Below are 9573 nucleotides of genomic sequence, written 5' to 3' on the forward strand. Positions count from 1 at the left end.
AATATTCACCTCTTAACTATATACAGTTCCTTCACCATCCTGTGCTTCATTCAGCCTGGATTTGTTTAATTGCTGCAGGAGGGGACTCAACAGTGGCTTAGTTTTCAAACTGATACTTGATGCCAGATTTATCAGATTTTGCCATGTTGTGAATCAGTGTGAAAAACGTTTTAGGCCACTGTAGTGAGTGACCCTCACCAACCTGTGTGTGTGTGTGTGTGTGTGTGTGTGTGTGTGTGTGTGTGTGTGTGTGTGTGTGTGTGTGTGTGTGTGTGTTTGTGCGTGTGTGTGAGTGCGGGCGCGCGCACATGTGATTAGCTGTGTTTGTTTGGCACAGGTGCAGGATAACAAGCCACTTTAGGACTAAACAATATGCCAGCGTTAAGCTACAGTAAAGCCAACCACAAAGCTAATTTTGATTCTCTTATTTTGGTTTTACTGATTTGAAATTTTGAGCATTAGAAGGGAGAACCATGAGGGTAGTTCAGCATTCCTCACATTTACCAGCAATATAATTATAAGTGGACTGGCAATTTAACTTCTACCGGTGCCACAGAGGGACAAACTAGTCAAGTTCAAGCTAATTGGTCTCATTAACACATGGACCAAAATTTTAGCGAGTGATTTAGCAGAAAACTAGGTAACACAACAGATGGTTTAAGGAAATACTTAATTTGGTTCAGACTATCTGAGACAAGGTCCCCCTGCATCTGTGTGTAGCATCATGTATGTGTGTTATGATGACCTTGCTATGACCTCAGCTTATTTTATGTCCCCATTCCTCCTCTTACTACCCCTCTCACACAAGCTACCTCCTGTGACCATACAGCTAATCACCAGGAGACATTGACCTGGAGTTTGAAAAGCTGGGCCAAGAGCAGACATGGATGTGCACATTCAGAAAAAAAAATCATTTCAATCTTTCTAAAAATGATTTGTAAAGGGTGTTGAAAGGCATTGCCGTTACTGCTGACTAATATCTTTTTCCACTAGATCTCGCCTTTTTAATCGCATCTAGCAAACGAACACGGACAGTGAAGCATCTTACTGAACTGATCACATGTCATTTGTTGTCCAAAACCAATAAAAGCACATACCAAAGTACTCCTGCATTGCCATAAAAGGCTTTGATATGGTGTGTATTGACAGACCAGACATAGTTAGGTGAGAGCTCCACTATACAAGTTAACCAAAGTGTCTGACATGCACAACACTCAGAGAACAAGGGAGGAGAGTGCGCTTTCAAGTGTATAGAATTCAAGCAGTCAAAGTGCTTGCTGTGTACATGCTGAATGGTGAAAACAGTAGAGGGATCTGCTTGGGAAAGCCTACTGATTGTGAGCTCTCGCCGTTACAAAGCCTTGCAGAGATCAAATGAATGCATGCTGGGTGAGTGTGAACGAGGCTGTTTGTTTTGTAAAATATTATCATTTTTCTGTGCGTCTCTGTACTTGAAACCTTCTGAGCTTTAATAAAACATCGCAGGCAGATTAGAGAGATTTATGATATGTAGCAACAGCTTTCTGCAGTAAAATACTGTCTTTACAGCCACATCAAAACAAAACTGTAGTAGTGACAGTGCCTTTCAACCTCAAGTGCATCCTTGCCTGCAAGAAAGCCCTCAGATAAACATACCAAACCCAACAGACCACTTATAAATGACCAAAATACAACCAGAAGTTTCATTATTCTTGCTTTGATTCCCCTTTTGGTTATTGTTTGTGTCCCAGCAGGGTCACCTGAGATTCTCCCTTCAGTTTTCAGTTTGAGCTGGATATATCAGACACATTAGGTCATGAAACAGGTGGGATTCATGCCAAGGTGTCATATACATTTCTTTACTCTCTGTGAAGATATCATAGATGGCAAACGCATAAGGGCTCTGCTGTGAATACCATCCAAATACATCAGTCACTCTTCTGTTGGTTTAACTGTGTACATGATTTGGGCAAAAACGCACGTTTTAAAAAAGACAGATTTTTTAGCAGGTTGGCTTTTGTCTCTCCCTGTAACCCCAGACAGTAACTCTACCAATGAAGGCTCATCTGATGGTGACGCGTCCTTCCTGTGGAACAGGCACTGATGAATAGTAGAAAGCTAAAGTGGCAAACAGTGGACACAGCACTTGTTTTCCTAAAAAGCCATGGCTCAGGATGGTCCTGTTTCTACCTTTGGATAAACTGATAAAAAAGGTTTTGTTTTTTTTTTAATGTGTAGGGAAGCATTCTATACTATATTGTGCAATACATTATTACAGAAAAAAAACATGTTTCTGTAGGAAAGGATGGCGCTGAAAATATTTCTCCTTTGTTTAATTTCCCTCTTCAAATTGTCCTGTTGCCGTTTTTAGATGAAGTACTGTGCCAGAGGAATTAAATTCTGATTTGTATTTATTTCTTGCATGCTTTCCTCCCTGTTGCTAAATACCGCTCTTTAACTGTTCGCTCTGTTGGATGTGTGAAGCTGTAAAACATTCTAATTCAGGTTATTGTCTGTGTTGAACAATGTAACTGTGTAATTAAAATATGAAATGAAATATTCATCACTCCTTCTGCTTTTCTTCTTGAAATCATGTGAGATTACACTCTACACTTGGATCAGATAACGTTTCGCCGCATTTTCGGAATGGCTGAAGAACTTCACGAAAACTAGCATTTAAATATTTGGTATTTGGTAAGTTTGAAAAAAATACACCAACTTCCCCTTCGACAAAAACACAATTACAGCGTCAATACATTGTATGCAGCGCAAACTAATACATTTTGTGGAGCTGTTAAACAGTAGTGGTTGATTCAAGGAAGTATTCCTAATATTTTGCCCCCTAACTTCATATACATGGGATTAACAAAATGTTCGACACACCTGTGTTGTTGAGTGGCACCACAAACTGCAGCCCTAAAAATGACCATTAAAACAAATTTACTCTTTTGTCAAAAAGATTCAGCAAAACAGTCTCTGATGATTCAGTTGCATCTCCATACAACCAGTTTATATCAGTTGGCTACACAAGCTACAAGAGTGTGCATGGCATTGTGGATCTACTGAATAGTAACTCAATAAAGTACGAGGACGACATGGTTTTGCACATGTGTTGAGAAAACAATACAGCAATGCGCTGATATTCAAAAGAAATGCACTCATGAATACTTGCTTATCCTTAAAAGCTAGTACTCCAGTTCTGTTACAAGCAACTTCCACTTGTGGCACATTAGTAGTCGTAGTAGAGTATCTCTAGTTTGAATGAAGTACTGGGGTTGTGCGGTGTGTGCTACAGTCTTTACAGTATATACTGTACATGTGTTGCTGTTTTTTTGATAAAGTTTTATTGAATCCAGTTGAACTGATGCACGTTGCTACTGATTGGCTTTGACTTTTCAACATGGAAAAAGTACAAGGTGCAAAGAAATCTGCAACTAAAATAAAGACACATTAAATATCTAATCAAATTTTGACTATGACCTTAATTTGTATTGGATACTTTTGGCTTGAGACTACAATAAATGGACCAGAAAACATCGTCTGTCAGAGTTTGGATCCCCACTTGAATATGAAAAGAACAAATGTACTCTGATTTTGAGGAATTCTAAATACAGGAAAAACTATAAACTTGCTGCAGCTGAATTCACATTTATTTTACTAGCTTTGAAACCTCAGCAATGATGGGGTGGGACGGGTGACCAGTGTTGGGGTCTGTCTTAGATGCGCCTCTGGGATGTGCGCCCTCCTCTCCCTGCGTCTCTCTCACGTGTACCTCTCCGCTGTCAATCAAACCCAACACGTCACCGTCAGACAGTCCCGTTCACAGGTGATGCTTATTAGCTTAAATGTGCTGCGTCCGTGGAACCGTCGTACCGTCTTCTTTCCCCTGTGAGCTATTTCTCTGGCCGTCATTGGCAGGCTGCGGTCGGCGGTGCTGATGCCATGTTGGAGCATTGAGCATGGCGGCGGAAAATCATCTGGACTACGGCTACCTGGAGGGCGAGGCCGCCGGGGAGCATTACACGGAGGACCCGGTGAGTGTGTTTGTTTATTAGCAGTAGCGTGAGATAATAGTGACGTTACTGTAATGCTAACAAGCGCTGTAAACTGAGGTGTGGTAAGCTAGCGCATCACCTAAACGTTCCAGGCTACGACTGAGCCACATTCCCGCATCAAGCCGAGTGACAGTCGGGTCCGCATTTCTACATGAAACTAACACACACACACACACGCACAAACAATGGATGTTACAGACACTAATAAAACCAATTGATGGAACTCGGAAGTCAACATCTTTAAGATGCACAGATGCAAGTAGTCACGTGGATTTAGGTATGGTACAGTCAGGCTGTCACTAGATGTTGGGATGGTAAAACGAATTTAGCGTATTAAAGCTGCTTCTCATTGACTCCAGCATTTGGCTCATCTGGATGCAGCTCATTTCTAAAGACATACCTTTTTTGAAGTCTTCAGTCGTCACTCAAATCATCTCCAGTAAATGACCTGACGACATCGTTTTCATTCAGATTCATTACATGACCTGGTGTCTCCCTCCTGCTCTGTATGAAAGCAACTCATCTTTGTTTCTGCACTTGTTTGTCACCTTCTTGTTTCTCTTCAGTGTCACTTTAAAGAAACGTCGACTCTTGGGGAAATGTCGTCATTTGCAGTCATCCCCAGATGACAACCTGGATACTATTCTCTCCTCTGTAGGAGCATTAGATTGGTGGGACCCTTAAGAGACCAGCTTACCTTTTTAGTTAGCTTAGCATAATCAATGATAGCGAAGTGGCATGTGAGCATACCTCTAAAAGTGACTGCATTAGTAGAGCTAGGGTTACGCATAATGTTTATAAGATATCCATTTAAACCAGACTACAGAGGCAGGAAAACAGAGTTTCAAAGCAGGCAGGATGGAGGTATGGTAAACTGTCAATCCACTAGCATTTACTGTGCTAAGCTAACCAGCAGCCAGTGTGTCTCCCTGGGTCTCAGCTCCCTGCTGCTTGCACATAGGAGAGAAGGGTATCTAACTTGTCTCGCTCTGGGGAGTACAGCAAATAAGTGTTTACCCAAAAGGTGGCATGTTTTCATGTCAGTGGCTTCAAGTGATGTTTATTCTCAATCACAGGAACTAGCGGCCATCAAGGCCAGAGTTCAGGAGCTGGAGATGGAGGAGTCGGAGAGACTGAGGGAGGAAGAAGACCGGTGTGACGCTGGAGAGATGCAGCTCCTGACCAGCAGCCCTCGTCCTGGTGAGCCTTCTGTCTGCCTGTGCTTTATTATTTGTCTTTGGTGTTGAGTTGATTCTGCCTTGTGGGGGCCTTGATGTTGTATTTTTAGCCAGGTGTGCAGCGCTGCAGCCTCAAGGCAGGTGAGTGAACCACATGTGACTAACACCTGGGCCGCTACAGAGTGGAGGTGACATGTGCCTCATCACTGCCCAGTGAGACAAAGCTTCCAGGGAAGCAGAAGGGTCCTTTTAGTGGATATATTCCCCCCTCCCTCCCTTGTACTCTCGCCCCACCAGAACAGCAATATTATCAGTAATGTGTATGTTGGCGCAAGTAATCATTGACCTGGAGCTGTGTATAAGCAAGAATGTCTCTTTCTTCCTCAGGGCCTTTCTACAACATGACCCCTGAGGAGAGGATTGATGCCGACAACAGATCCATCTATGTGGGAAACGTAAGGCCTGAATGTTTCCCTTCATACTGAGCATGTGTCTCTCACCGTTTGTTCTGACACTGTTCACCAAACCTCAGGTGGACTATGGAGCCACTGCAGATGAGCTGGAGATCCACTTCAACGGCTGCGGCCCTGTCAACCGAGTCACCATCCTCTGTGACAGGTTCTCCGGACATCCCAAAGGGTGAGTTCAGAGTAAAAATGGAGCCCACTTAGCTACTTGATATGACCCAACTTTACTTTAAGTTTACAGTCAAGTGGAGTCCATGAGCAAATGATTATTGCGCTCTGAGTGAACCACCATCATGGTTTTCTACCTATTTTGTTTTCTTTCAGTTTTGCTTACATCGAGTTCTCTGACCGTGACTCTGTGCAGAGTGCTATCGGTCTGCATGAGACCCTGTTCAGAGGAAGAGTCCTCAAGGTGAGAATCATTGAATGCATGTTGATGTGGAAGGAAAGTGGCAAAATGTAATTGTTGCATGTCCAGTCGAAACTGGACTTTTGAATTCTTATCAATACCTCTCGAGCCCTGCGGTGCACCTGGATCTCCTATCTAAAACCACTGAGAGGGCGGAGCATCGGCCTCGACAGACAGCTCCTGCAGCCAGTCAGCGTAACACAATATGTAACCTGCCAAATCCAGATTGAAAAGTGATGAAGACATCTCTTCTGCTGATTATCTTCACCAAGTGCATTCTCCTGTTCTTGGTTAATTGCTATTATTGACTCTTTCTCCAATAATTGCACTTAAAGTGGTGTTTATTCTCCTAGTATTTCACCTTGTTGCTTCAAGAGACACCATTTTCTGTATACTACTCATTGCCAATGACATCAGCTACCAGAACCAATTTGGGGCGACATTACTGTTGGGTGCAGAGGAGCGATGAGAACAGTTGTGAGGAGCTTCATTACTTCCTGTACAGTGGTTCTAGATGAGACGTAGCTGCGGGGCTCCACTTTAGAGCTCAAGAGATTTGAATGGCTTCACCAGGCTAGAACTTTAGTCCATCCCTGACAGTCTCGGGCAGACTGCAGGTTAATTTGCAGGCTTCTCTCGTGCTAATAAAGCTGTTGATGTGTATTTGCAGCACAGAGGAAGCAAATGTCATGTGCGATTAAAAGTGACTTCTGTTTATTTCCAGGCTGTAGGAGAGTTCTGGTCTGGGTGTTTTTAATCATTTGGATGGCTTTCACCACTTTGCTCAAAACAATTATAGCGAGTGAACAAAACCAATAGGTGACTCTTCAGTTAATGTCTGCTGACTTTGACCTTTGACATCAGCAGTGGGGTGTCAGGCAGTTGAGGATAATTTCCCTTAAAATGGCCATCTTTGGTTTTTCTTGAATCCACTTTGAAAACACTTTATGCTAACGAAGATGATTTGTCATCTCACTTGATTACAGGAAGATGGAACAGTCCATGTGAGCTGTGGTGATGATCATTAGGCAGTCCATGTACTGGATAGGCCCACTTTCAATACATGGATTTGTTAGATGCTGCTCATTCATTTGGGGTGTCAAAAGGCTTTTATTTGAAAAAAAAAAAAAAAAAGCTGTTTGTCTCCTTGCTCACTCTCATGTGCACTTGTTATAATTGTTTTGAGACATTTTATTTTGTACTATACAACATTTTTTAAAATCATGATATATTTCGGCTTCAGGTAATGCCCAAGAGGACCAACATGCCAGGAATAAGCACCACAGACAGGGGCGGGCACCGAGGTGGCCACTCCAGAGGCAGAGGGCGAGGATTCCGTCCCCCCCGGTCCCATAACAGCTCTCGAGGCAGGTTCCGCTACCAGTCTACCAGGCCACAACACCAAACACCTCACCCTTACTATGGCAGCTCCTCGGTGGGGAAGAGACAGTGGGGACACATGGATTACCATGAACAGATGCCTAAACGTTACCCGTGTCTTCTTCTAATCACGCCACCATCCGAGGAGCTGGGGGCAGGGTTGAGCGGAGAGCACTACCCCCAGCAGCGCTAGCACCACCTGCCGCTTGCTTACCAAGTGTGTGAATAAACTGATTTTTAACAAGCAAATGTTTACGAGCTGAAAGATTTGACTACAAGCTGCATCAGTCCTTCACGTAGATGTAGTAAAGATTGGGGTCAGGGCTTTTTGCTAAGGTGTTGTTATACGCTTCTGTTGCCGTGGTTGCATGGGACAATCTCACGTTGTTATGCTGCTTACCATTTTTTTACAACTTGATGCACATGTATTGTTTTCGCCTGTAATGTGTAACTAACTTATTTCTTTGCTATGTACTGTAAGTGAATGAATAAATAAAATGACCTGGTGTTGATTTTGTAGTAAAACGATGCATGTACAGTAATATGTTTTTATTACATTTCAATAACCAAAGCAACACAAAAGCAGGATTTATGTACAGAGGAGGAGGAGAACAGATGTCAACCCGACGGAACCATCATTCCAGAAACAATGCCATCAAAAGCCCTGGGGAAACCACAGCAGTGATTAAAATCTTCATGTGTTTAGATGTAATTTTACTCACGTTAACTCACTTGGACTTAATGGGGTCCCCAGGGTTGTGGAATGGGTTGCACATTACATCAGTAAATGAGTTGTGCAATTTTCGGAACATCTGGAAAAGTAAGAAAAACCAAGACTTCTGACACTGAATGCAGTCGATAAAAACAAGAAGGTAACGTGATGCAAGACTGAATCTTTTCTGATTATGTATGAAAAGTTAGAATTTAGATTTTGGCACACAATGATAAGTCATTCGATAACTAGTGAAGAAATGAAAGGCAGAGCGCAGGAGGACTGAATAGCCAGACAGAAAAAATTCTTGAGGGTTTGAACGTGTACTCACTCAATAGACTGTACTTACACTCCTTATTTCATTATCCCGCAATGAGGTATTAGACGAGTCCACAACAATGACAAACTTCACCTTGGAATTGGTTACGTACCCATATCTATTAAGAAAGTCAAGGATATGGACTAATATTTTTACCAAGGAAATCTTGTACTTTTTAGGCCACAACATGAACTCACTCACTCATTGCTGTTATTTACTGTATGAGGTGATTCTGATTATGAGGTGAACAGTGATTCTGTTCCATTGACTGAATTATTTATTCCCGCCTTTTAACAAATTATTTATTGTCATTCATCTAACACCTGACCCAACTTGAGGTCAGGAGAGTTGCACACATTATATCAATAATTAAATGTGATGAATATGTTGTCCCTCCGGTCGAAAGTGCGAGATGAATAGAAATGTTTACATACAGTTAAGGATACACTTTGTAGTCTTCGGTAGGATAGAGCAGACCCAGGTAGAGCTCCCTCTGGTCTCCTAGAGACTTGCCCACAGCTGAGATCTTCTCCTCCACCACATCCAGGGACGTGTGAACCGTATAGTGGAACTTCAACTCATTTTGAGTGGGAACACTGCGGATGTACAGCGGGTAGTTCTGGGGGGGTAAAAAAGACACGACAGAGGACAATAATACGACTCAACCTGCAGAACTACGACTGAGATGTTTACAATTTTGACACCAGCTAGCTTGAAACAATGCTAACATGTATATTGCTTGCTACGATTAGCGGGATTTCAACTTGCTGGATCATCTAGTAAATAGAGAAAAGTGAAATTTACTCAGAGATGATAATTTGATTTTGTAGAATATTCTTGCAGTCATAAATGCTGTAGGTAATTGTAAATATGAGCAGATAGCATTACCTCTTTTGCGATGACTGCTATGCACACCGCCATGTTAGTTTTTCTCTTCCGCCTGTCAAATGGAATCATGTGATGTGCCGCGTTCACGAACTATAAGAAAAATAGTAACAAAACGCCTTCGAAGTTCTGAATTTTACAATTTCTCTGGTTTTCGTCCTAAAACAACGATATAAAAGTCTAAATCTT

The 9573-nt window shown here is 42.3% G+C and overlaps 2 protein-coding genes across 2 annotated transcripts; one reads left to right on the forward strand and one right to left on the reverse strand.

The window, feature by feature from the left end:
• The first annotated feature begins 3767 nt into the window (after positions 1-3767).
• On the forward strand, positions 3768-7980 carry pabpn1l (PABPN1 like, cytoplasmic). The gene is made up of 6 exons (XM_086181941.1): positions 3768-4013; positions 5111-5234; positions 5600-5667; positions 5745-5851; positions 6004-6091; positions 7332-7980. Exons 1-6 carry the CDS (start codon positions 3939-3941, stop codon positions 7659-7661), a joined length of 792 nt encoding a protein of 263 aa, XP_086038067.1. The 5' UTR covers positions 3768-3938; the 3' UTR covers positions 7662-7980.
• Positions 7981-8002: 22 nt separating this feature from the next.
• Positions 8003-9436, reverse strand: trappc2l (trafficking protein particle complex subunit 2L). The gene is made up of 5 exons (XM_086181950.1): positions 9388-9436; positions 8946-9118; positions 8530-8617; positions 8201-8280; positions 8003-8132 (listed from the first exon to the last, which is right to left on the reverse strand). Exons 1-5 carry the CDS (start codon positions 9418-9420, stop codon positions 8087-8089), a joined length of 420 nt encoding a protein of 139 aa, XP_086038076.1. The 5' UTR covers positions 9421-9436; the 3' UTR covers positions 8003-8086.
• Positions 9437-9573: the final 137 nt, after the last annotated feature.

Source organism: Aulostomus chinensis, chromosome 2, assembly GCF_037954235.1.
Source record: "Aulostomus chinensis isolate RoL2024-O1b breed Wild chromosome 2, RoL_Achi_v1.0, whole genome shotgun sequence".
Classification (NCBI taxonomy): Eukaryota; Metazoa; Chordata; class Actinopteri; order Syngnathiformes; family Aulostomidae; genus Aulostomus; species Aulostomus chinensis.

Coding starts and splice junctions, on each gene's coding strand:
- pabpn1l (XM_086181941.1), top strand. CDS start 3,939: ATGGCGGCGGAAAATCATCTGGACTACGGCTACCTGGAGGGCGAGGCC. Junction 5,852..6,003: donor TTCTCCGGACATCCCAAAGG/GTGAGTTCAGAG, acceptor GTTTTCTTTCAG/TTTTGCTTACATCGAGTTCT. Junction 6,092..7,331: donor TCAGAGGAAGAGTCCTCAAG/GTGAGAATCATT, acceptor TTTCGGCTTCAG/GTAATGCCCAAGAGGACCAA.
- trappc2l (XM_086181950.1), bottom strand. CDS start 9,420: ATGGCGGTGTGCATAGCAGTCATCGCAAAAGAG. Junction 9,119..9,387: donor TAGCAGTCATCGCAAAAGAG/GTAATGCTATCT, acceptor TTACCCCCCCAG/AACTACCCGCTGTACATCCG. Junction 8,133..8,200: donor GGGGACCCCATTAAGTCCAA/GTGAGTTAACGT, acceptor TGGTTTCCCCAG/GGCTTTTGATGGCATTGTTT.